Source organism: Conger conger, chromosome 12 (assembly GCF_963514075.1).
Source record: "Conger conger chromosome 12, fConCon1.1, whole genome shotgun sequence".
NCBI classification, from domain to species: domain Eukaryota; kingdom Metazoa; phylum Chordata; class Actinopteri; order Anguilliformes; family Congridae; genus Conger; species Conger conger.
In genome coordinates, this window is record NC_083771.1 from 43446891 (window position 1) to 43474800 (window position 27910).

The window sequence follows — 27910 nt, forward strand, 5'->3', positions numbered from 1 at the left end:
CACAGCAGGTGCCTCCTGAGTTGGTTCTGCAGCAAAACCTGAGTAGTGATTGCTGCCCAGATAGCCATGGTAGGGTAGCTATCTCGGTTAGTAAACTCATTTTGTCATCGAGCCGCCCACCAAGTCTCCCGTGTAAAAAAACACAAACAGTCTCTTTAGGCCAGGCAACTTTCACTTTGATATATCCGCATACAGAAGATGTGTTGATTCCTCACCAAAGATCTTTCTATACTGTGATCTGAATACACGTACAAGAATGGCTTATTAAGCTGGCGTTCAAAAGGAAGTAATTTAGATGGCTAGGCAGCCAATCTGATCTGGCCACTGTCATGCCATTGCATTTGTTAAACCTCGTTCACCCTGTACTGATGCAGCACAGCAAGCTGAGCTAAGATAGCAAGCTATTTCATCTGAGTGTCACCGTGATCCTCTCTGCATAACCGGGCTAATAATATTTTACAGTACTTTTAGGTTTGTGACATGCATGCATGTAACCGCTGGGATTCCAGTATGTGCCCATAGCACACTGGCAAAATGACACGTAAGCATGTTAATGTATTCAAATCATGAGCCGGCTTCCAGTCATCGTAAAATGGTGAAAAAAAATATTTGATATAATATAATTGAACTGAATCCTTTTTTTTCCCCCAAATCATTTTCGTTTTTTATTTTTTTATTTCTTTCCATCAATAATGGGCCTAGATCCTGCACAATAAACCATAACATACATAAAGACACTTTGCTGTGTCTACTATTTACATTACTTACAATATGTCTACTTTTACATTACTTTATACCTACAGTAGCTAATATGGAAAACAAACTCCGTTGGCCAATATAGATAGCAGCTGGCAACACACAGGAAAAAGCTCAATCTTCAATTCTATAATAATACAAAATACAAAATCCCTTAAAATACACTTTCTGAGTTTCCTGAGTAGCCGTAACAGGTCCAAGGCAGTTTCTGCGAGACATAAATATGCGTTCTACAAAACCACGAACACAGATAAAGAAACGCACAAGAAAACAGAGCTCTCCACAGACACTCAATGCGATTTCGACTGCCAGGCAGAGGAACAAGCCCCTCTTCATGCTGAGAGCATAAATATTCATGAGCCCCCCTGCCACTGTTCCAGTCCGGCCCACACTCACAGACTGACTGCAGACAGCGGAGACGAGAACAACCGGCCCAAAGATGAGGAAACGGCCCCTGCACTTACAGTAAAGCCTTACGCAAGACTACTGGAGGTTAAAAAGGGCCAAAGGTATGAATAAGGCCACCTTTACACTCACACTTGTGCCAGACAGTGGTGGACTCAATCTAGACCTTTTGTAACCAGAAACTACTGAGCAAATAATGTCTGAAGAAATTCAATAGTAAACTCCAGTTAAGTGCAGTGCCATTCATTGTCGGAAGGTAACAAATGAGTCACTGGATCTGATTCAGTTTGACTTGAGGAGTCCTCTCTCTCTCTCTCTCTCTCTCTCTCTCTCTCTCTGGATTACTATTTATTACCCACAGAAAAAGACCTCAAGTGAACACAGCCCCAGTGAGTGAGTGAAAGCCATTTACATTTTCTCATCAGTCTCAACAACGTTATCCCTTCCTACCAAAGGTTAAACGTCTGCTTATATAAGGGTGAAGTTTTTAAAACCGGCCTCCTTACGTAAGGGTCAGGTTTTTTCAGAGGCGCAGGAGTCGGCGGTGAAACCGCAAAGGTCACTCTCGCCCCGGGCGCGAAGTCAACCGGGGTCTTATCGCCCGCGCGTACACCTGAGCGCCGGGCCGAGAGCCAATCAGGGCTCGGGCTGGAGCGGCGGCCCTGGCGCACGCCGGGGCCAAGGGGGAGACGCGCTCGCGAGGACGGAAAGTTTTTTCCTGGACGTCTCTCCCGACTCCCGCCTCATAATGCGCCTTTAATGAGGGGGCCGGTCCGCTAAAGGAAATACTTGCAGAGTCATCGCATTGGTCACAGCTGCCCGCCCGCCCCCCCCCCCCCGGCTGCAGCCTGCATGGGGAGGCAGGCAGAGATGGACACAGAGATAGGAGGAGAGCGAAAAGGGAGCGTAGAGAGAGGAAGGCAGACAGAGGGATCAAAGCAAGGCTCTGCAGGGGGGGGGTGGGCCTGTTTTCTCAGCTGAGTGACAGGGAGCGCACACACAGGAAGGGCCTGATTGGTGGCCCGGAGTGGGCAGGGTAGGGTTACAATACCATGTAACCTCAGGACCAGTGAGCAGCCTGAAAAAGCTCACACAACAACCCCCGCACATGCACAGGCACAAAAATAAGTCAGAGCCCCCCCCCCCCCCCCCCCCAGCAAATATAGACACTGGCTCTTTATGAATGACACCGGCGCTGGTCTGAACTAGGCCACAACCGGCGCATAGCTCCTTCCCCTCCACACACACACACACACACACACACACAGGCCTTTTTTAAGGAAGGCTATTGCTAGAAGGCGCCAGGAAGAAGGCATGTTCTAAAGGACTTTGAGGAGACCTCCGAATATAACTGCATGTGCTCACGAGCTCCTCTTGTTTTCGCTGAAGCCCCACGGTCTCCGAACGGCGCACAGAAAACACCGGCACCGCTTTATAATCAAAGGCCCAGCCCTGGGGCAGGCGGTGTTCTGTGGAAGCCCGGTGAAAGATTATGTTACGCGTTTGGTAATACGCACAGATCACTGAAACCCTGCCAATAAGCCACAATAAACAAACAGCCTTTCCCCAAAGCCGCAACCTGCAGACTTTCACTAGCTAAATCCCGCCTGATCCTTTTATTTTATTTTACAGAGCATGGAGAACAACTCAACAAATTAGATGCCACGATTCATGTTGAAGGGTGTAAACAAAACACTTGAAAAAGTCTTTCGAACAAAAATTCCAATTCTCACCTCCTGTTCCAGTATAAAGGATTATCAATACAATAACGTCACAGAGGCAACGTGTAACAACAAAAAAAAGGGTTTGGTCAAATTCCTGCACCATTCATTATCTTTGGAGAAGTGATATCCTCCATAAAAACGTTGATTAGACTGCTGTTATTAGAGCACCAAGTCACACATGCACTGCTCAGAATGACAGCGTAAGCTTAAGTACAGGAGTAAGCACTTTTTCATGTAACGTGATAAATATGAGTGCTGTAACATTAGCTACGTTCCAATGACAAAATTACTGGACAGTATTTTGAACAGGCCTTAAAGCAGAAGTGACCACTTAATTTAAAGTCTTATATGCCCATAACGTTTTTATTGTCTACTTGTACTGTAACTTAATGGCCAGTTTAGTACTGCAAGTGTGTCAATATTACTGTTGGCAGTATTATTCTGCAGTAGGCTTAAGTGGCCCTGTTTATTTTAAAACGTCTACACACCAATCTATATTTTCTTGATTCCCAAGTTCAACGTAGACAACAGATCACAATCTCTAAACAGAGACAAAGTGGCACCGTATGCATAAACAATATTACAATAGTTTAATTTCTGGTTAAAATATTTAATATATACTACCTTCTTTATTAAAAATGTATTAAATTGTCCTTATTTAATAACAGCAAAGTCAGTGTGATTAAGTGATTAAAGAGAGTGACTGACCACTAACAGGTACTCATGCCAATGATCAATGTTGTATTTTTGGAGAGAAACCAAAGGAATCATCTTCAAGAAATATAATGTTACCAGATGGTTGCTCTCCCACTAATGCGGTGGTTTGGAAGGTAAGGTGTTTTTAGTATTTTTAGACAAAAATATGAATAAATATTTCAATTCTTACCAGTGGTTTACTTGAATGAAAAAGGGAAGCGAGTATTGCATATGACTGATTCCCTGGCCAACTAAAAGATGGTGTTGGATTATCATACGATTTTATATCAGTGCATTTAATTAAATTACATTAAGTGTCAATACTTTGATATCAAATAGTTTTGCTATTTTATTAATGTGAAATTTAACTACTTTGACAAACTACTTTGGTACCTACTCAAGTGTTTTATTAGTTGAGATATTCACCTACTATTAATAGTTTCAGATCATTAGTGCTGTGGAATGTTCTTAAATGTAAACTTATCCATCTTTGGAGAAACCATATTGTATTCTCTGGCTTTGCAAGATGTCTGTTAGTTTTATAAAATAACAAACCCTCTCTCATCTTTCTTTAGGTATGTATATATCTATCCATAGATTCATTTTAACGCATGGGTGGTCTAACTCCAAATACTATAGATCACACACCATGATAGGCGTCTATACATCTCAATCTATACATTGTTGCAATTTGCACATAACCCTGTGTTCATATTCACATTCATAAATGTAAGCATTTGGGTGAATGTGCTTATAATTTTTGTGGGGGGGCATCCAATATTATACATCATACATTATACGTTATATAATATTATATGTATTAAATTTGAACTAAACTTCTGTTCAGGTAATGAAAAAAGAAAGTATATTCATATTATACTTTACGTCTTTCCAAGCAACTGTCGCCTGTATCAAGTATGTGCTATGGCTTTTCAAAATACCGATATGGGATAGCTTGTTATTTATTTTATGATTTTGAAGGTAGTGAAAACTTAGATCTTAATCCCCATCTGCTCTGCTGCTATGAGTCACTGACACTGACCAACGCCAAAGGAAACTTCAGGACCAACGGCAAACAACGTCTGAAAACGCGAGCAACTGTCAAATATCCCTCCAGTTTTCCTCCACAAGAAACATCTGCAAAACTCTGCTGAAATTATAGATCATTTTACAGGGCGGATTGATGATTTTCCTTGCACAAATTTTGCCACTGAATGAAAATCCATCGATGTATGCAAAAGTTCAAATGCCTGCGGTGTTTAAAAAAAAAAATAAAAAAAATAAAGGCGTCTCAGATTCGGAGTGCCGATTTCCCAGAACGTGGCTGTCCCTTCTCCCCCCCCCCCACCACCTGCCTACGCTTTATAACCCCCCCCCCCCCCCCCGGCATTTTTATCTGAAGCCTAATTATTAACCGGCTCAATCATTAACTGCCCAGCGCTAGTCGTGAAAACAAACCGTTTAGAGCACTTTCACTCAACATCACACCGCTAACGTGCTAATCGGCTTGGCGAAGGCAGGCGCGGTGCGGCTGGGGATGGTTGGTTTCCCAGCCCTAGCGCGGCGCTGGCATTTCCCCTCGTTACCTGCGGGCTGACGCCGGTGGGCCTGCCTTCCGCAGCCTGCTGGGGCGACGTGCCGGGGTCTCCTCCCTGGGTGAAGTAGATCTTGAACTGGGGTTGCCTCTTGCTCGGCTCCTTGCGGATTTTGAAAGTGCAGCCCTGGGCCGCCGTGTCTTCCGCGCTCCGGCCCTGGTCCTCCGCTTCGGGGGTGCCGCCCTCGGCCTCCCGGGGCTCGGGGCCCGGGCCGGGGCCGGGGCCGGGGCCGGGCGGGGCGGGCGTCCGGAGGGGCTGCAGGGGCTGAGAGGCGCTCCTCTCCAGCCGGATGCGCGGGTAGCGGAGCACGCGCTCCCCCTTGGTGCCCGTGAAGCCCAGGTCCGGCCCCTCGCCCCGGGGCCCGTCGGGCGACCTCCCCAGGTCGGGCTCCAGCTGCAGCACGAAGCGCCGCGCGCCGGGGGCCCCGTTCTGCAGCAGGGACCAGCGGCGCGGACCCGCGGGGCCGCCCGACCCGAAGGGCCGGATGCTGAACTGCTGCACCTCCGAGCCCAGCGACGGGCTCCTCTGGATGCAGAAGCCCCCGATGTTGATGCCGGGGGGGCCGCCGTTGGCCGCGGCCGAGGGCCCCGGGGCGCTCGGACCCTCCGGGGGCCCGGCGCGGACGAGCCGGTACCGGTTCTGAGCGGGCTCCTCCGCGGGCTCCGTCCTGCTCCGGCGGAAGTCGGGCGGCGCGGGGTACTCGCCGCTGGGCTCGGTGTACGGCGGCGCGGGCCCCAGGGGGTGCTCCGGGGGCCCGTCCCCGGGGCCGGCCGAGCGCTGCAGGGAGATCTGCATGGAGGAGCTCTTGGTGGGCCGCGGCTCCTGGGCGAGCAGCTGGGGGATGAACATGGAGGAGCTGCGCTTCAGGCAGGAGTCCCTGGGCTGGGAGCCCCGCGGCCGAGGCTGCGTGGGGAGCGTCATGGCGTCATGCTCGTCCTCCGACGCCCCGTCCAGCTCCTCGATCTCGGGCGCCGTGTTGCTGCGGCCGGAGCCGAAGTACAGCCGGAGCCGGTGAGCCATTTTCACGTTTCCTCTCCTCTCCCCCCCTCTCTCCTTCTTTCTCTGGCTCCTCTCTCCCCCTCTCCTTCTCTCCCTCTCCCCCACTCGCAGTCAGACTGATCCCGTTCCGATCCTTCTCCCTCTCGTCCCTCCTTTTCCTCCCCACTCCCTCTCTCTTTCCCCCCCCCCACCACCCCCGTCCCTCCCTCCCTCCCTCCCTTCGGCGAACGGAGGAAAAGAGGAACTCACACCACAATAACAAGAGAGGCGCTGCCAGGGAGCCGAGGAGCGTGAGCTGCAGAGTTTGGAGCGAGACTGGGGCCGCGCGGGAGACAGCGGGGGGAAATAAAACAGGGATCCCGTCCGCCAGACCGCCAGCACTGCAGACCGATAGCGACAGACAGCAGAAATAGCCCGAGTGACAAGCAGCATTCCGGACATGATTGGATAAGGGCACCCGGCACTCCTGCACACCGAGGTGAGGGTAGGGTGGCGGTGGTCATGTGACCTGTGCGAGCGAGAGAGAGAGAGCGAGAGAGAGAGAGGGCGGGAGGGAGAGAGAGAGGGGGAGTGGGACGGGACCTCACCCCCGTTTTAAACGCAGCCAGCCTGAAACAGCACCCTCTCAGCTGCTCCTTATCCGTCAGGAGGACGGGGCCCCCGCAGGAGGGAGGAGGCCCGCGGCCTCGGCGCGCTGAGTCAGGCGGCCGTAAATCTCCACGCACATCCTGCTCGCCCCGCCGACACGCTTCCACGCTCCCACGCTCCCACGCGGCCTCTGAAACGTGCGTGCCACCGCGCAGCGCACCAGGACCTCAAACCGGGTCCTCCTCGGTACTCACGGGGACCGTGCTTTTTTACTCGTATTTATTAGAATCAACCGTCACCAGAACAGTTGAGTCCATCAACGCTTTGGGGCAAGGTCAGTCAACACTCAGTAGTGAATTTGTTGTTATTAAATAGCAGGTTTAGAACTTGGGGTTACAATGCGAGAAACGCAAAGTGAGGTAAAGCAGAAGAAAACGAACACGCAATGAAATGGACATCTTCTGCCCAAAGAAGTTTCTGAACAGACGGAACAGAAGCACGGGGTGTCTCGGTGGCGCAGCCTGCAGAGCACTGACCGCATGCTCATTGCGAGCCGCGACGTCGGCGGTTCGAATCCGACCGTCTGACATTTGTCGCATGTCTCCCCCTCTCTCTCGCTCCAATTCTTCCTGTCTCTCTATACTATATACTGTCCAATAAAGCAGAAAAAGGCCTAAAAAAAAAAGACAGAACAGAACAGAAGCACAGCGAATGTAAAATGAATACACACCGCCTTCATCTCTAAGTGCACGTACGGTATACGATTACAGAAGGACTCTGCGGCTGATGCAGAGTGAATCAACAAGGCCGCACTAGCGTGGCCCCTGAGAGCTCCAGCCATACTGGACTCTTTGTAGTGGTGGCCGCAGCAGCTGAGGCACTGCCCCCGGAGTGGTCCGTCCGTCTCTGAGAAGTAGAACAGAGTCGGGCGATGACAGCCACACATCTTATGGCGCAACGCTGGAAAACTCACATTGAAGGAATGCGCCTGATCTTCGGGACAGAACTCCGAGAGGGGTTTTTTTTTTTTTGTTTTTTTTGGAGCTCACGAACGCCGAGGCACGGATCGCAGGCCGGACCTAAAAGGGGGCATTGCATCAGCGCTGTGACCGAACGCCGTGTTTTGAATTCGACGCATTTTTCACGGGTGAAATTCTGCACCTGCGCGCGGCACCGCTCCAGGGGCGTGACCAGCTGATGCAAGGGCCGTCTGTCATCCGTCTGAAAACGTTGATTTGTCATACATTAGCCGTTTAATTGGATCTGCTTTTAGCGTTTAATTTTTTACCCCGGCCGTAGCTTTTAATGTCGACACACTCGATGGTTACCAGCTGGAATTTCACATGAAGGAAGTGGAGTATCGAAGAGCTGCAAGTGAACTCCATATTTGCGTCGCAAATTAGTTTCAACATAAGCGCTCTGCGTGCAAGGCAAATGCTGAAAGATGCACACACGGAAGTCCTTTTGGAGAAAAATAGGCGGCAACAGTGAAAAGCACAGACCCATACATCTATGAAAGGGTGGAAAGTAAATTCAGTTTAGCTATCTACAAGATGTTCTAAATAACATTCCTTACATTGTCTTTGTATGACAGACTAAAATTAGCAGTCGTTTAGCGGTAAACTGTTATAACTTGCTGGCTTACAACGCAATGATTGCCTGAATGGCATTAATACACTGTCAGCATCTGGAAAATAAAAATTCTTCACTATGTGATTTTAGATCATTCCAGCGGGCGTTCATTACCCACTTGAGAAATGTAGTTTTAAACGTACGTATTGTTAAATTGGCAAACAAAGTGAAGACCTCTCCATTATAACAATGAATATATCCACCCTCAAGGCTTCCAGACTGCCAATGCAATTGCAGCTGGCCGCTGTACCGTCTTTATTGTTTTTGCGTGTCAGAAAGAATTAATAGTTAAAATAAAATTAGTAAATCCCTACAATGAAAATAAAAAAACCCAGACCTTAAATGTTCTTGTACGCAGCCATTGTAGCTGCCAATTCCATTGGTATTCCAACCAAAATTGCAAGCCGAATAATATGCTAATGAGAACGTTTCCAGTGACGCGACAGGAAAAAAAACCATCTGAATTACTCATGAATATGCAAAATCATCATACGCATATATCCTCTCCCAAGGTCAGGGTATCTGTAGCATTTCAAAACTAAATGAACTGTGAACAGACTTTCAAGTGCTTTGAAGCTGGTTTCCCAATCCTCTGAAATAGGTTAGTAGCTTAGGCAGATGTTCTGAACTGGTTTCTTCTGGCCAGTGAGGGAACCTTTAACATGAATTGTGTGATCAAGAGCACTACATACAAGCACATTTTTTAAATTGTGATAATTAGAATCTCTATGAGGGAGCACAATAAAAACAGGACGAGAATCTCATTAGCTACGGTCTACTGCCTAAATTCCCCCCCAGTGATGAACTGTACTTGTGAATGTACTGGTTCCCACGACAGGATTTTAAAATTGTTAAGCTTGTCCCTCTGACATCCCACTTTGGGTTTGTGTGGTCGTAGAAGGAAAGAGAAGCAATGCTCCCGCTATCTCATGTAGCGCATAGACACAAACGTCCAATAAACATCTTTACGACACAGCTGTCAGAACATTAAGAGCCTTCTGTTGTTTCTAAAATGAAAAATTGTTCATTATGTGAAAGGGAGATAGTCCAAATGAAATTCATAAGGCATGACATCAACAAATTAAGTCTTCATAACTTATATCATATCCAAGCACAAACAGAACAGAGAACAACTGCCTATTCTAAGAGTGTCAACAAACACTAGGTCAATTGTTTCCATGTACAAACAGGTCTCTTATTCAGTCTGCAGACTTCTCAGAATAATGTTAGATAGTTATGCAAAACATTTAAACAGCAATCTGAACAAAGACTTGCATTTTCACAAAGCAATAATTTTATTTTAAGAGGACTGAGAACCAATCAAAACCACTAGATATACTTTTGTAAGTATCGACATTACTAGAAACATGCCAAGTGAATATGGTTTAAAAATAAATACCACTGTAGTGCAGTTTTAGGATTTCCTGGAATGAAGATGATTTTATGTGAGTCCAAGATATTAATTTCTAATGTAATAATAACATAAATGTTTTTCTCGGGAAACCCTGGGTAGTTTACCACGGTAATGCTGCAGTGTTTAGAAGCACTTGCCAAGCAGTCATTACTATCAGTGTGCCATAAACCACCATGAGCAGATTTACACCAATAAGATTTGTTTACCAAAGCAGTGAAAGATCTGTGACAGGGACACTTTGAAACCACTTTATTTTATTACTTGCTTCATGATTAATATGAAACAGTTCAATCACACATGATTCAATTTGAAGAAAATAAAATCTGGTCGAAAGAACATTCCAGTGACACTGCACATTTGACATGAACCGGTAGAGAACGTGAATCGCTCTGATAAATCAAATGAAATGGACATTTTATTTTCTAAAACCAGCAATTTAACTCACACATACCACTTACCAGTCTGTTTTCATCAAACACCTCCAAGAGCAGTCTGTGGTTCTGTGGATAAACCTGGAAAAGAAGAAGAGAAAGTGTGAAAAGGTTCACTAATGTATATATAAAAAAAGCAAATACATTATTAGTGGTCTCAATATAGGTGTTTTTTCAATACAACAAAATCCCTGTAGCACAGAATCATAGATAGGCACTTCATAACATATTAATACATACATGTTTCTATTCAATGTCGTTTCTAAGATTCAAAACATCCTATGACAGCTCCTAAAAAAAATGGCATGTTGTGAGGAAAGGCTCATAAACCGAGCAAAGGCGTTTGAATGTGGTTTGGCGGCTGAGGAAGAGAAACACCCTTTAACATTTCACTGCAGCTTTTAACAGTGCTGGAAAGGACCGGCAAGACTGAGGGACAATTTCACCATTTCATTTCACTGGGAAATGTTCACTAGTCCTACAGTAAACATAGAAACAAAATGTACACGGTAGCTACAATGTCTAAAACTGTGTACAAATCATATAATCAATAATAAGTTACCAGATTGCAAGAAGGATATCATTTATTTCGCTTCTTTTTTTCCCCCATCTTCAATTCATTAGAAGCACCAAAGGCAATAGACTTTAAACAGCTAAATTACAGTTTTTATAGAAGCCACACTATTTCTTATGTGAAGCATTACAAAGTCACACATCTTTAGTGTGAATAGGGCACAGGAAGCAGGTTCAGTTAACACGAAAACCTGCGAGACCCGCAAGTAAGAAAAAAGGTGAAATCGAAGACATAATTAACTACAATAGTGTGCAATTTGGGCACCCCTGGTCAAAAAGCCTTTTACAATGAATATGCAAGTGAACAGAAGCGAACCTCTAAATGGTACAGCATTAAACATGATGCATTTCTTCACATTTTAAAGCAAGATTTATTTTAATTGAATTGAGTTTTTGTAGCCTTCTCCTTCTTGGTAAAAATGAACCATCTTCAATCTGAAATCCTTGAACAACTGTTTGGAGGAACCCATGGCTGTTAACACCAGACAGAATGGCCACTGCAGATGGATATTTTAGCAGGCATGGAGTTACTTCAGAATAAAAAGTTCAGCCCTGGAATTATACTCACCTGACTCATTGAAGCCCTAACGAGTAAATCACCTAAGTCTACGCCCAAGTAATCATCTTTTTAAAAAGTAAGCGATTAATCCAAAAGGGTACATTATCAATTATTACTAGTTCCCAAACTATTGCACAGGGCCCTTTTCCTTTTTTTATATAATTTATAAACAGTAAAAAATGAAAATAAAAAGCATCTTGCGTTAAAATTTGCAGATAGGTCTCATGTTTAACTCTGTACCATTTAGAGTTCAGGTTTGCTTTCGATCTCGTACAGATTCATTGTAACAGACATTTTTTGCAACCCACTGTTCAACCATTTAAAAACAAAGCTTGCCATTGCATTCATATACGTGACCAAATTTGAGCTCAGATATCTGTGTTAGTTTAACCTTGCTTTCTTGCTGATTGTACTCCTCAGCGACACTTAACATTGAAAAAATTACAAACATACTCACTCTGAAATAAAATTCCTCATTCCATTTTGGATTCAGAGTCTGAAAAGAAAGAAAGAAAAACACTGCATTTCCGATGCATTCACATAAAAAGAAAAGTACGGTGTATTTGTGTTCACATTTACTGAATGTCAGGTCATGAATGTGATGTTATGAGTATCGACAGCTATTATAAGCATTCACAAAGGGGAAAGAAATGCATTTGAAAACACCCACAGCCATTGGCAGAACACTTTGTGCACTTACTTACGTGAGTCCGATGATAAAAATATTGATTGACATACAGTATCTTCTTACCTACTCTGCTTCAGTTAAGTACACAGTAGATGCATAACACAGATGCACACACTTAAGATCGGTCCAGGATGTTCCCAATTAACATAGCATAGGTTACTAAAGTGGGAGCTTACCGCAATGTACATGAGAAACTAAATGAGAAAGCCAGCATCTTAAGAGAAGGTCTTCCTCTTCACTGAACCACAACATGGACAAAATTCTGTTTAATCGCTTTACTAGCTACCACGGAAGGGCACGCATTTAGCCCGTTTATTTGTCTTCATCTGTCCGTTTGAGAGCGACTGACAGTACTCACACGCTGTTAAAGTCACAGAAGCCCTTTCAGTAATCTCACAAAGGTCACCTAATGGGCGGCCTGTAGCGTAGCGGTTAAGATAAATGACTGGGACACGCAAGGTCGGTGGTTCTAATCCCACAATAGCCACAATAAAATCCGCACAGCCGTTGGGCCCTTGAGCAAGGCCCTTAACCCCGCATTGCTCCAGGGGGAGGATTGTCTCCAGCTTAGTCTAATCAACTGTACGTTGCTCTGGATAATAGCGTCTGCAAAATGCCAATAATGTAATGTAATGTAATTTAGAGTTAGAATGCCAATAGAGCAAAAGCGTTCATTTTTTAACACTTGAGTAGGGCATGTGGCGGTATGGGCCGTGTCTCACTGCTGAGAGCAGTCATCCGGCCTCAGTGCTGGCACCTGTCCGGCCACCCTTTCCTCAAAGACACAGCTGTTCCCCCTCCGCTCTGCCCACGGGGGGGGGGAAGATGGAAGAGAGAAAGACTGATAACAGGGGAAGTGCAGAGAAAGATCGCAACAGGTATGCTAGACGTGCTTTGACCCGTTACTATGGCAATGAGTGTTCAAAGATTGGGGGGGGGTGTCAGGACGTGTGTGTTGTGAGTAGCCTTCAAAAGAACTCTAATACGAATCTCAAGCCAGAGATCTGTATCACTAAGAGGCACTGAAAACACCGTATACGCAAAACGCGTTTATGGTAAACAAGCCACTTGCCACAAGGCAAAGAGGTTTCCCAAGAGGCTGTTTACTATGACACTGCACTGCGTTGTGTAATAGTGGTTTCTGACAGATATCCTACTGAAGAGCCACAGTGCGTCAGTGTCCTGTGTGCTTGTGAGTCTGTGCCTGGGAAATGCGTCTCTTTGTGTCCGAATGCAAATTTGTATTATAATTTTTTTTTTCCAAATTCAGTATCAATTCAATATGTATTCTGCTTCATTTTTTCAGTTAGCGCCACAGGATTTCTTGGATTGTGGAATGGCATCCAGACAGACATGGGAACTGGGTACAACCGGCGATGAGCTGGTCGTCGTGAGAGCGGTGCGTGGAAACGCCGGGGCTCTTCTCAAAGGCGTCACGCTGGGAAGCCGCAAAGCTGTAGAGCCGAGAGCCAATTGGCCCATCTGAATTGAAACACTCCTCCAGCCAATGAGCGGTGCAGACGCTGACAAATGGAACACAGGACTCTAACCTGAATGGCGATGACAGATGAACACAGCGCTGTTTAGCGGTTTCTCAGGAACTTTCCTTTTTCTGCAATGCCAATGTACGCAGCAAGCTCCAGTCTGTTACCGTCTGTTCTTTCATTCCTAAACCACAGGAAACTTTGCCGTTCTTAATCGCCAGTGGCCGAATCTCAAAAGCTACTTTCCCCTAACACCATTTTCAAGTTTTCAGTAAACCCCCCCCCCCTTTTTTTTTTTTTTTTTCTTTAGCTAAAGAACATTTCTTAGTGGAAGTGAATAACCTGTACAACCTAGTATAATTTATTACACTGTAAACAAAGGCAGACATCCAGACAACACATTAAATACCTTGGCTTGAAAGGGCTGGAGCCAAGCTGAAATTCAGCAGCATTACCCACCATTAAGCTATGCTACTCCGCACCACATCGTTAACAGACTGTAGAGAAACCAAGGAAACGCATCCATCAGCTCAAATGAGACGGCCAACGTCACAATGACATTACAGCACTGAAACCCAAGTAGGACAGATCCGAGATACTCAAATCTAGGGTTACTCAGTATCTGCTGGTGGGTTTTTTTGGGGGGTTTTTTTACAGCTCTTTTCAGTGTAATCCTTTGTCTCCCTGATTTAGCATTTTCTTCCAAGAGTAATACCAGAAATATGCGTTGAATGCAAATTAATTCAAATAACTCACGTTACACACATCCCAGCGGAAAACACAACAATTTGTGAGGTGAACAAATTTGAATGTAATTCATGCATACACGCATTTACGCAAACAATGTGGGATCTATCAGTTACCTCACCTTGTCCATAGGATCGGAATGAATGCTCTAAACTGTACTAGTTAACAAGGCAGTGTTGTAAACACAATTAGCCTTAATAAGCCATTTAAATTGTCCATTTATGTAAAGTATTGGGTGCGCTTAGAAAGCTCATTTTGTGTGTTTGTGCTTTTAATAACCCATTCATTCATCCTTTTATCTCCATTTAACTTGAATACAAGTCAATTGTTATGAATATTACATTATAATTTCTAAAATGATTACATACAATTCAGAATATGAATATAAATTCCAGAAAACACGTAAACACAGTGTGCTATGAATAAGGTGCATTAGTCACAGCTTACACCAGGGATGCTCAATCTTACCCAGAAAGGGCCGGTTTGGGTGCAGGCTTTTGTTCCAACCGAGCGGTTATTCACCTCATTCTACTGGTCTAGGTCTTTAGCAAAGACTCTAATGGTTGATTCATAGAATGAAGTGTGTAACTGCTTGGTTGGAACAAAAGCCTGCACCCAGACCAGCCCTTTCTGGGTAAGATTGAGTATCCCCGGCTAAGGCCCTCGTGGCTATGGCTGACATGTCTGTAGTATATATTTGGAGCACGGCACACGCCGGAGAGAAGGCACATCTTGAAAGACCAGGCCGATTTGTTTGAAAGTGCCAGTAATGGTAACACAATACCACTGGCCATGCCATTTCCTTCACATGTCTCAGTGTTGCACCTGATCCCACACAACGCTGTCCAGCGCATTTCACATATTCTGAACCTCGGTGCTTTCCACAGAAACAACGACACCGAATACACCTCACATGAAGGAATGTAAGACTTCAATTCTTGTTCCTGTTCCTTGTTCCTTGTGTTCAATCTGCACTTCATTGTACATCGCTCTGGATAAGAGCCTCTGCTAAATGCCTTGTAATGTAATGTAATGTAATGTAAATTGGCACAATTTTGTATCAGTAAGGTACAAAGAACGATTTTAGATTTTAGTTTTTACACAGACGTACAGACTTTGCCACTTGCTGTGCATAGGAAACTTCACTTTTTTGCTTGGATAAAATGGTTCTTCGCTGAGAAACTCTACATACCAGCGGTGATACTAAATATTCTCCTGGCTGCTAAACATCATCCCTTTCCTGTGAGATGGCTCCCTCTTGTGAACAGGTCCCTACTTTCACAAGTAGTTCAGCCATTGTGCGGACGTTTGGGGGGGGACTGAAGAACTGCCTGAGAAGAACTGACTGCGAAGCAAAAGTTTGCAAAAGTCAGCAGCGCTGGTAAACAAAGACCGATTTCCACAGATCCATCTGGCCATGCTCAGTCATTACATTCCCTCAAGTATCACCGGCTTCAGAAGAGCTTACCTTTTTAATGGTTTTCGTCTGGACTAAGGCAAGTTCTCGGTTTTCGTCTGCAACGTAGAGGGAGAGTTTCACATAGGGATCACTGTGGACAGAAACAAAATGACAGCACTAAATTGAAAAAGAAAGGCAAGTTAACGACACAGTCCTCACCGACGATCCACAGCGCTACCCAGCCCGTGAGAACAGCCGATGACAGCTTTCCTCTCTCTGAAATACTGCAGCTCCTAACGTTATGTGAATCACAGGGAGATCTAATCTCGTCGAGAATAAAGAAACAATGCTCACCAAGGCAGCACTCATCAGAAAGAGACACCACACAATACAGGTAGATCAGAGCACCCCAGATGGGCTTGCTGACTTCAGTTCCCGTAACGTCAAGCGGCTGACAGCGCACAAAAAAAACAGCGTCTGTCACCACCACAACAACAAAACAAAAAAAAAAACGAACTGTTCCAGATCACAGACAGTGAAATTCAACCTAAGGACAGGATATGAGCAGAAAAAGTGCTTACAGTCGTGTATCGTCCCAGATACTGCGCTGCTTATGGAGGGAAACGGGAGACTAAAAATAGAACGAGTCGCGAGTAAACCCGTTCGCTCTTTAAATATAGACGCTTTATTTATAAGCATGCGAAGCGCTCCTAAGGATCGGTGTTTTGGGTTAACGGGGTTCCTCCCGCTGTACTAAGACTGGGTCTCTCCGCTCCATCGTACCCGTCTCCGGGGACTGACAGGCTGGGGATGGCTGCTCTCCAGCCTTAATGACTAATTAACGTCTCCGAGATTCCTGCCGCCTCTAATTGGATGTTTATTCCAGGATTTAATTTTCTTGACTGAACAGACACAATGGCCGTCTGTATTTGAACTGTAGAGGAAGGCTCCCTACAGACACACGCCATCAGAGGCTGCGTGCACACGCACACGAGCGCGGACACCCGGACAGAAATAGACACGCGGAGTGAGAATTGCATTCACGATTCATACTCACACCTCTGTATTCTGCAAAGACCAATACTGATGGCATTTTTCATATTTCAATTAAAAATACGGCCAGTGGTACCAAAGTAAAGGCCTATCAGCACTGTTAAATTGCTGTCGGTACATACATTACATTACATGTTATTTAGCTGACGCTTTTTTTTAAATAAAAGTGATTTACCATTGATTAGACTGAGCAGGGGACAACCCCCCCCTGCTTACACCATACCACACTTTCTGACCATTCATTACATACATTACATTATTGGCATTTGGCAGACGCTCTTATCGAGAGCGACAGACAGTTCATTAGACTAAGCAGGAGACAATCGTCCCCTGGAGCAATGCAGGGTTAAGGGCCTTGCTCAAGGGCCCAACGGCTGTGCGGATCTTATTGCGGCCACACCGGGATTAGAACCACCGACCTTGCGTGTCCCAGTCCTTTACCTTAACCACTACGCTACAGGCTGCATTCAGGACTGTGGTCACATGCGCAATGACGATGGAGTGTGATGACTCCCACTATAACAGCAGAGTGTTTCCATTGACATCACCTACCTGTGATCTCTTAACCCTCATCCCTGGCACAACTGGACCTGGGAGATATGACATCGTGCGTTTCCCGCTTTTCTCACAGTGACCTGCGGCTGTTAGGCCACTGAGGTCTGTCTCTCGCCCTGTCAGCACTCCCTGCTTTTAAACGGACACACCTGATCGAATGAGGTAACCAGGACGATCCCAAAAAGCAGGCATCTGACACTAAACTGCAGGTGGGGGGGGGGGGGGGGGGGGGATCACCTCAGATACCCCCAGAAGGAGTAGGCCAGAGCGCGGTGGTTGCTATGGAGACGGGCATTGTAGATAAAGAGCCCTTCACAGTGTGCGCTGTGGGGATTGAACGGGGACCAATCGGAAAGCCAGAAACACAGAGACGCTCCCGTCCTGGCATGTTTCCCCACCTTCGGCCATGACGTCATTTCAACTGCTTCATTTGTGTAGATGTTCACAATGCGCAGCCATTGTCGAGACAAACTACGGCATCAACACGGTGGCTTACAGTCACAATGCGTATAACTTAGCCGTCGGTAATTACGCTCCCACCCTCTTAGAAAAGCTGATTTCAACAGCATATTTCCCAGTGACTCAAAGCTCCCATGACTAACTTATTGGTGACTTGCAGCCTAAAGTAGGCTATACATTACCTAAAAGATAAAGTTAAAGATAAAGTTAAAGATAAAGATATTTTACTGACTGAACTTGACCAAGGTCGCTGACATCAATAGAAAGAGAAATTGAAGTGATAATGCATTTCTTGACACAATAGCAGATGGATGCGCGCATTGATAACTAACAGTGCTAGACGAGCAGCCCCCCTGGTCAACACAAACACAGAAACACAAACGGATCGTTACATGGGCTACGCAGATTAAATCCGTGCCACATAAAAGATCAAACTTAAGTCCCACTGACTTGTAATGGGGATACTGGTGACAAAAGCAAATATAAACCAATATAAAAAGAGATTGTACATATATACACATCTTGCTCTTCTATTGGGCCAGGTGTGTGTATGTGCAATAATTAATTCTCTCATGAACCTATACAAAAATAATAATAATAATAATATAATAATAATAATAATAATAATAATAATAATAATAATATAATAATAATAATAATAATAATGAAATACATGTTTAAATTTGCTCGTTCATAATATGGAGTCTTGCCTAATCCCAGCGAGACGGCTGCATCTAAAGTGTGGAAGCAGCATCACAGGATAAACAAGGACAACGGAGGGGAAATGACATCACTCCCCCATGGCCCCTGGTATGTTAATAAGTGTTTGGCCCATATTACAGCCCCATGCCAGTGCCTAATGCCGTGCACACGTTCACCAAAACAGGCTCACTTAAGAGGATTCGACTGTTCGCTCCCAGAGCTCTGCCACGAAACCGAAATATCAGCACAGGGAGTCACGCATGTCCCTGTCATCTCCGAATCAGGGTATGGGTCTTTGACTATCCTAAACACAATGAGGAATTTATCATCTATAAGCAGCCCCACCCTGGAGCCAAGAGCGTTTCCCCCTCCTCTTGCGCCATCTGTTTCTGGGGGAAAAAAATGGTTTCCCCTCTAGACTGCAAAACAAAATTACCTTCTAACAGAATGTGGACGGCCTCGGATGAGGACAACTGGCTTGGCTAGAGGGACCATGACCGATTTCTAAACAGATACACACAGACATGAAAGGTTATGAGCCACCAGCAAGTTTGAACATGCACGCCTTTGAACAAGTTTTGCACGCCTTTGTAAAATGCACTTACGGAAATCAATACGGTATGTGTGCATTTTGAACTAACATGTGTCATACACTCAGAAACTATTTGAATCTAATTGAACGGAAGAGTACTTCAGACTCCAGAATGCTTTACACCTCAGGGACATATTTAAAAATACATTTTACACCACTGTGTGTAGTAACAACAACCACATCTTGAACATTAATACATCAATATTTACAGAAAACAAAACAGGGTTTTCCCATGTAGATTTTTTCAGTTAGGCTCACTACAATGGTAGTGTAAGGGAAGAGGGCAGGCAAAGGTCAGGCTCAGCAGCTCAGGATTCCTGTAACAATGGTGTATATCTGAAATAACCTTAAATACTTCCACCAGTTCATGAATTAAATAAATTGTTATTTTCTTAACTTATTTTTGTATGCTATATTTTGCCTGTAAGTCTTGACCTGCCAATTTGGACGAAGCCTCCTATGCCTCATTTCGTCCTACGTATGCAACCAGAACATTGATCTGTATTGGACCGGCGTATCTATTGAGCCAGCGGGTTGATCATCTTCCATTGACTGCTCCATCATGTGAAAAAAATGTATTTGACTGATGGAAACAAGTACTTTAATCAAGTTTGGGCGTGTGCCCAAACTAAGAAAATGCACCAGCTGGTTTAGACTGGCTTTCACATCAATCTACAAAAGCCACCAGAAGGTTCTGTGTCATTAACAGTCCATTTAACAGCAATGAGTGACGTTTTAAGAGAGGAAATAGGTTGCCAACCATTTTGTCCAAAGCTCAATGCCAACAGCACTGGGCATCCGGCCTATGGTTAATAAAGGCTGCACGTGGTTAAAGCGCTAACCGGTCTCGGCTGCAGCACTGAGAGGCGGTTATAATGAAACACTCCACTTTGCATGAGGAGGTGCGGATGTCAGAGAAAGATCCCGATGAAGTTCACAGTGTCGCCGTAGGACTGGCGACCCGCCCTTGAACTTGGCGCAAAGAAAACCCGATTTTACCGATGACACACCCACAGCAGAGGAGCGGATAAGACACAAAGCCAGCACCCAACACAACACAACACAACACAACACAACACAACACAACACAACACAAGACAACACAGCTCCCCGCTGACTTGAGCAGAGCGTGCTACCAGCAGGGCTCCAGGATGGACGCACAGCCATTTTGGCAGGTTAGCATAATCCACACAGTGCCTGAAACGGCTTGAGCCAGGTAGGCTTGCCGCACCCTGGAAATGTGGGTCTTTCAGGCGCAAACGGAGATAAGACGGCGATTTAGAGCTTGCTTTCGCAGAAGTATGGGTTCACTGGCTCTAATGGGGGGGGGCAGTCATTTATACATTTATTTATTCAAACAAAGGCAAAGGTAAGGAGCAATTGACCCTCTTTTATATCAAAACATCAAGCTGACCTGCAGTCAACTTTTCTTGGTCAACCTGGCCTCAGTTAGGCTGCTTCTCAAAAGGCTGTTCAATGAACCGGTCAGCAGCTATAACTAGGAAAACAACACATATTTCTAGCAGGCGTTTCATTCCTTGTTTATACTGCATCCAAAGAAAACACGGAATTCTGTAGGAAGGCCTAACTGTTTGTTGTCATGGCGATGAATGGTTTCCCTGGCTTGTAAAAAACATCAGAGCTGTTAATGTGTAAAGTGTGCAGGAGGATCCAGAAACATTGTCTCACTGAAAAGATTGCCATCAAAAATATACAAAGGCAAATAAGTATAAGGAGCCCTGTCCTTAGAGAACATTATGGGATTAATGCATCGGAAAAACATGCAAGGCCCAACTCCAAAACAACAGCTATATATTGCATATCACACATTCGACATATGCCAAGAAACACTTCTGTTCCGATCCCGCACGGTAGGAACAAAAGTAGGGGAATGTGAAACGAGCTCAAGGTCTCATCCCCTACACACAGAATAGAACTGCACAGGTGTACTACCTGGATGCTTTTGTCAATGCCCTACTTTAGTGCCGTGCCTTCAGACACACACACACACACCCACAGAGAGCTTCTGAGCACGGTCTATCCCAGAGACGTGCTCCGTGTGGAGTCAAACGGGGGGGGTGGGGGGGGGGGGGGGGCGGGCGGGCGGAGGCCTCAGCTTACCTCTTCCGCAAGGCCCTTTGCTGCATCACGGGCCCGCCGGCCGGCTATTTTTATCTGTCGGTTTCCACTATCGTGCAGGCGATCTGTCAGCAAAGACGTTCCAGCGGCAGGCTGTCATTAGAGAGCGCTGCAGCCGGGAGGGAATGCACTTCAGCGCTACCTTTCTGGCCACTTTGAGCGAATCTCACTCTCAACAATTAGGAAACTGCACAGTAAGGGGAAACCAAATCTCTCGCTCTCCCCCGTCCCTAAAAACCCCCGCCAAGGACAAAACAGAATGCCGTTTTTTTTTTTGTGGAGTCTGTCATATTTGATAAGGAGGGGCAACGAACGCAGATATTCCAGCTGGAAAAATAGTAGGCCTACTCCAAACGGTGATTCTTGAAGGTTAAAAGTACACCGACATTGAAATTTAGTTTTTGTAGGATTTAAAGAAATGCAATCAGGATTTGCTATTGGCTTGAGAAAGTCCATAGCGTACCTGTCGTTGTCAGTCAAGAATGAAATGGCCCTTTCTACGCCTTGAGCTACACCTACCATTCGGTAAATGTCCCTGTACATAATTATTTCACTTCACAGGGGGCATAATAAATACTTACTGGTGGGAGGCATTTTGTTCTATTAAGCGTCCATTAGACACAGCAAATGGCTCACGGTAATCAGAAAGGAACACACAAAAGGTGAAATGATGCATGCGAGCATTCGGTAAAACCTACTTATTCACCTTTACGGAACATTTATTAAACCTCAGAGAGGCTAAACCGTATCACTGTTTGACAGAGCAAGTCCAAGTACAGTTAAAGTTCCACCTCCATAATAGAGGGAGCTGTTAATTGTTAAGCCGCCTTTATTTTCATCGAAAACAGACATTGTTGAAAGGTTAGTATCATTATGCTTTCCCTAGAGCACTTGGCAGGGGTCCCTGAGCTTTTAATAAAAGTATACAACAGTTTGTCTGGTGTTGTAGAGGGTTGTAATCAGTAATAAAAAATGATGGGTCAAAGTTTGGCTTGCTCAAAGCTGCCAATTATGGCTCCTGAACCGTGTATTAAGACCTAACTGCGGATCAAGAGTGGGGTTGAGAAGGATCGTATGTATAGTCATATGTATAGTGGTATAAGTATAGTCATAGGCCAGTGGCGCCTGAGTGAGGATATAGACTGGGGCAATGGTTCACCTTTCAGCACGACAATGGTCCAAAGCATACAGCCAAGACAACATTGGAGTGGCTTCGGGATTAGTCTGGGACTGTGCTTGAGTGGCCCAGCCAAAGCCCAGACTTAAACCCCATAGTCATCTGTGGAGAGACCTGAAGATTCACAGACTCTTCCCATCCAATCTGATGGAGCTTGAGAGGATCTGCTAGGAAGAATGAGATGAACTGCCCAAATCCAGGTGTGCAAAGCTTGTAGAGGCTTACCCAAGAAGCTGTCATTACTGCCAAAGGGGCTTCCACAAAGTATTTTATTTTATTCATTTGAGGGTCGGAATACATTTTTTACATTTTTTTAAAGTTTTTTTATTTTTTATAAATTTGCAAAAATGGCAATCTTATAAATGTAAAATTAAATCTACAACACAATTGTTCAGTTTGATGTCGAAGCGCGTTCATTTAGAACCATGATTCAGCTGCTTTTGACAGTGCTACTTCATAGCCTGGCCGCTATGGAAAAGTAACACAAACCCCCCCCCCCCCCCCAGCCAATCAGAATTGAGCATTTAACCAAGTCGTTATATAAGTTCAGATACACTCCTACAGTATTAGACATCACAAACAGTACTGCTCTAGTTCACATGCACTCTAATGAAGGAGGTAGGAGATGCAGGGTGGGTGGTGTGGAAGAGACGTGCCGTATCTGGGGGAGTTAAGACTTCTGCAGCGATACAGCAGTCCGACCCCGCCCCGGCAAGAGGCAGGAAGTCCCAGCTGCAGACACACACGCTCTTCTTCCCTCACATTTCTCCGTCCTCTGAAACGCCGGCCCTCTACAGCGGCAGCCATTTTGGCTCAACGAGAGACCGCGCTCCCGGGTCGCACCCGCGCCGACACGCCGGCGGGCTCCCTGCCCGCTGTGGCCCCAAGCCCGGCTCCGCTCCTTCGTCTCGGTGCGACGTCAGCCCCTAACGCAGCTCACGACAGGCCAGAGAGGGACACTCCACGTGCGGCTCGTGCAGGGAGATACCGTGGGTCCTGTAGCGCATGTTACGACACGCATTGCGTTCCCCCCCTCGGGGCAATGGCAGGGCCAGTTACGCTCGATCACGCGGTGCTGCCGGCTGCAGCTGGCGCGGGAACGGCCCGGATTCAACACCAGGCCGCGGGACCCGTCTGACACGGTCAGTTAAAAGGAGAAGCCTGTATTTCAGGTTTAGGTCTCCTTACAGAAGTAGGAAAGAATCGGGTTCAAATCAGCAGGTCCTATTTGAACGCGATCTTCACCTGCATGCGCAGTGCAAAGCCGGGTTTCACACTACACGATTTTTTAAAATCCTAACATCGGTGAGCAGCTCACGTTTAACGGTCACCGACCGTGCCCATTTTCACGTTGTTCCGTCGTTACGGTGCGCAAATTGAATGATTTGCCAGCGATGCGGGGATCACACACTACAGGGCCCCAGCAGTGTTCTTCCGATAAAATCAAACGTGTTTGAAACAAATCAAGGGTCCCTGACATCTCGCTCCTCATCGAGTCTCTGACGGGCTCGCGCTACAAGATCGTCCGTGCCGACCGAACCACCCGCTCAAGCTTCCCACGAGCGATTTTCTGCCCGATTGTAAAGATTTGTCGGCGATGGATAAATCGGGTTCAGAATCGCGTAATGTGAGCCCGGCTTAAGGAGACAACCCTGAAACGCAGACCTAAATTCAATCGATTCCGTTGACTGAATCTGGGCCCGAGTGTGAACTAGGTAAGACAGTAAAGATCTCGACAACAGGCCAAGCCCAGAACCGTTACAAGTAAAGTGTGAGAATGAGGGGAGGTGACTTATTACTGGAAAAAGGTGAATGGTTACCCTTAGTGTTTCTCTTGGGAACTGCGATGCCCTTCCCTACTCAAATCAGTTATTAAAGTCGGCGCAGCCAAATGAAAACAGCAGCGCTGAAAGCACCAAGTTGTTCATAGAACACTGTACACTTTGTAGGCCTGCAATCTGATAAGCCGTGCGTTGCCATTTTCTGTTTGTTCAAGGGCTTTGATACTGCAGCTCAAAAGATTATTGAAAATGAGACGCAGAAACTGCACACTGTTGAATGCAATGAGCCATTATAAAAAAAGAAAAAGAGGCAACGGAGAGAGAGAGAGAGAGAGAGAGAGAGAGAGAATCCGTAGAGAGCAGTGCTGTGCTCGCCCGCCCGCTCCTCACCTGGCTCCGATGATGTCTTTCTTTGCCAGATCGATGCCTGCGATAACCTTGACGCGAAGAACTCGGGATTCATCCTGCAAGGCAAAAGAGAAGGGTCCCTCAATTAACACCCCGATGGGGCTCTGCAGGTTTTTACACCCGGCGAGCCGAACGAAAACGAATGAATCAGCACCACCGGCATTCCTGGGCCGAGCACATCCAATAAAGGATAGATAAAGCCTTCTCATTCATTGCACAACCTGTATCTTACAGGGCTCAGCAGAGAAGATAAGAAGCACACTGCAGCAACAGGCGATATATTTTATTCACATGTCCAGGAACCGTAAATACCCCCCACCCCCCCGCCCGGTTACTCGCTCTCCATTAAGAGATTGCCGATTCGTATCGCGCTCAAAGAAAATAACGCACACCTTAGGCTTCCTGGGCTTGGCGGTAATACCCATTAACGGACTGCGTCACAGAAATCTTTTCCGTTTGAAGCTAAACCGCCGCAGATTACCGCAACCTTTCTCAGCTGGCGGGCGGTCGGTAGGCAAGTCACGTGTCCGAACGCCGCATCAACTCCTTATCCGATAGCACCGATAACAGAAAGGGGAATTTCAGAATAAAGGTGGGCTCATACTCTACATGTAGGTATGGCCTATTTCACGGGGATATTACCGCTTGCCAGCAGGTCCCATGAATGAGAATACAGTAATTATGCCTCAAGTCTTCTACAGTATTCAAACTTATCGGGTAATGTACAAAGGACCCAATTCAAATTATGTGCATGTTTCTAGAAAAGAGGTTGGCTGCTGATAGCTTACAACACTGAGGATTGAAATAATATTCAATTGGCAAATACAATTAGCCAATAACAATTATTTTCAGAATATGTCATGTAAACATGTAATACAAAAAACTATCTACAGCACTGCATACTCAACACTTGGTGCCTGCATTCCTAATTGAAATACTGTACCAATGAAGGATTTTTGTACTATATATCGGTCAATAACGTGATATAAAAAAATTCATGAAAAAACAATTCTATTGCGAGTATTACAAATTTAAGGAACTATTACACTATAACTGTCCACATCAACATGCTGAATGCTAAAAAAAGAAAATTGTTTAAAATAGATTTTGAAAATGGCAAGGGCTGAGAATGGGGATGGAGACGTTTATTGATTGTACCACCCCCACCCCCTTCCCCACACACACACACACACTCCATGGTTGCTTTTGGCTGTTCTCATTAAAATATCATAAACCCGAGTAGGGATGGCATGGTTAATCGATTATCCACTTAACTGAAAAAAGAGTTGCATTTCAACTCTGTCTCCTGGTAGCCTAGCTGCTGTTCTGTGCCATTCCTCAGCTAGTGCCCCATAGGAGTCCCATCTGTTGTCTTTTTTGCAATCATAAATTCATTATGATATTTTTTTGCCATCAGGTTTTTCCTGAAAGTGCAAAATATTCCCAGGGTTCTAAAAAATAGATTTTTATCCGGTAAATCGATTAGTACATTTTGCCAGGTACCCGAAACACGAAAACACTGAAAATGCCCATTCCTACCATATTTCCATTGAGCCCAGTGAGGTAAAGATTACATAATTTAAGTCTGGGCACTATCTGACTGATATCCCCAGCTTTCAGGCTCTCTGTGTGCCAGACTTCTTTAAAGTTTAATCTGCTAATCGACCTTTCTTTTCAACCGAGCGAGTCTCTGTTCTCTGTCCTCTGTTCTCTGTCCTGGCCAGCACTAAACAGTACAGCAATGTTCCCCCTCATTCTCTAACACAGGTCTGGGCGAGCCACGTTTGACTACCAAAAATTTGCCAGACCAGATTAACCTTGCAGGGGATTTCGCCAAAATTAGGATGCGAAGCACCAGACGACAGCTCCCTTTAGTACCTCCAAGGTGCGATATTCAGTGCTGAATGTCACACTCACAGTGCTTTTATAAAGGCGAGCTGCTTGTGTGGGGTTTCAGGAGAGAGGATCCAGACAGGTATAAAATAGACCAAACTGATTTCTCATCTCATCACTGCTCATGTGACTTCGGAGCGTTCACATCAATGTCAACGCACAATTCCAGCTCTATTCATGGCCATTGTAGCGTGGGTCCGTCCGCGTGTCTGCGTGCCTGCGTGTCTGTGTGTCTTTATGCACTCGACTCTGTCTGTCTGTCTGTCTGTCTGTCTGTCTTTTTAAGGCTTCAAAGAGGTGAGAGACTGTCAGAGATTCTCACCTAGAAGTGATCTCCGTGTAAAAACTGGCCCATCAGCCACTGCTCTGAAGGGATCTGAGAGGTTGGGGTTCCAAAAATGTTTTTCTAAAACCAGGAAGGCTCACTTGAAATTTCCAGCTCCACACTTGGTTGCTAATCGTGTGATAAACATTCTCAGGGGAATAGAAACATCTATATCATTATCTGTGTCCTCGGATGGAAAAATTGGACCTCTGGGGGAAAAAATAAATAAATAAATAAATAAATAAATATGAAGCATAGATTGAACAGAATATGAGCGGAAATATTTTAAATCTGCTGTCAAACATGAATAGGGTCCAATGGAAAAAAGGCTTTTTGAGCGAAAATATAGGTATCACTAGACTTCATATCAACTGCCGAAACCAATAGCTCAAAAGCTGAGCGCTTCATCCACACCCTACTGGCCCTTCCATACACACACCCCTGACTTTATGTTCAAATATGCGCACGTGTGTACTCTACTCCATTTGCCTGTCAGTCACTTTGAATTTTATGTAGTCTAATGTTCCTGGGTTTGATTTGCATTTAATTGTACGTCGCTCTGGATAAGAGCATCTGCCTATAAATATGATGTAATGTTTTCCGTTCTGGTTCCTCAGTGGTGGAATGACTTGCCTACCACTGTCAGAACAGCAGAATCCCTCCCCCTATTTCGACGCAGACTCAAAACCCACCTTTTCAAACTCTACCTTAGTCCTCCCTCCTGATTTCCCCTGCCCCTCCTTTCTGATATCCCTATCCTTGTCTAACCCCCCCCCCCCCCCCCCCCCCAAAAAAAAAACTTCTGATGACAACTATGTTTAGAACAGCATTTCCTGTGTATTTTGCTAGTTTCTGGATGTGATGCTCTGACTTATGGTAGAACCTATGCACTTGTAAGTCGCTTTGGATTAAAAGCGTCTGCCAAATGACTAAAATGTAAATGTAAAATGTAATGCTCATTTGACACCATAAACTAGCTACATCTGAGGCTCACAGCGTAGCAAGAGGACAGAGATGTTCAGTGACAATTGGGACAGAAGGCCCAATACCTTGCTCTTGCTAATTTGTTTGCTCTTTTCACCGAGATGCGAGTTCATCTAGCACAACTAGCAGGTAGCCCGCAGCACGAGTTGCAC

The 27910-nt window shown here is 45.5% G+C and overlaps 1 protein-coding gene across 12 annotated transcripts in view; it reads right to left on the reverse strand.

The window, feature by feature from the left end:
• Positions 1-27910, reverse strand: part of nedd4l (NEDD4 like E3 ubiquitin protein ligase) — a 74285-nt gene that overhangs the window by 40323 nt on the left and 6052 nt on the right. For 7 of the 12 annotated variants that reach the window (XM_061215761.1, XM_061215763.1, XM_061215759.1 and 4 more), the window contains exon 1: positions 5168-6270. In XM_061215761.1, coding sequence (XP_061071745.1) covers positions 5168-6196 — 1029 coding nt within the window. In that variant the 5' untranslated portion in view covers positions 6197-6270. Of the gene's footprint in view, positions 1-5167; positions 6271-10267; positions 10322-11829; positions 11869-15759; positions 15842-24538; positions 24613-27910 lie in introns of those variants that run through there. The other 5 variants (XM_061215768.1, XM_061215766.1, XM_061215769.1 and 2 more) reach the window with 2 other exon arrangements.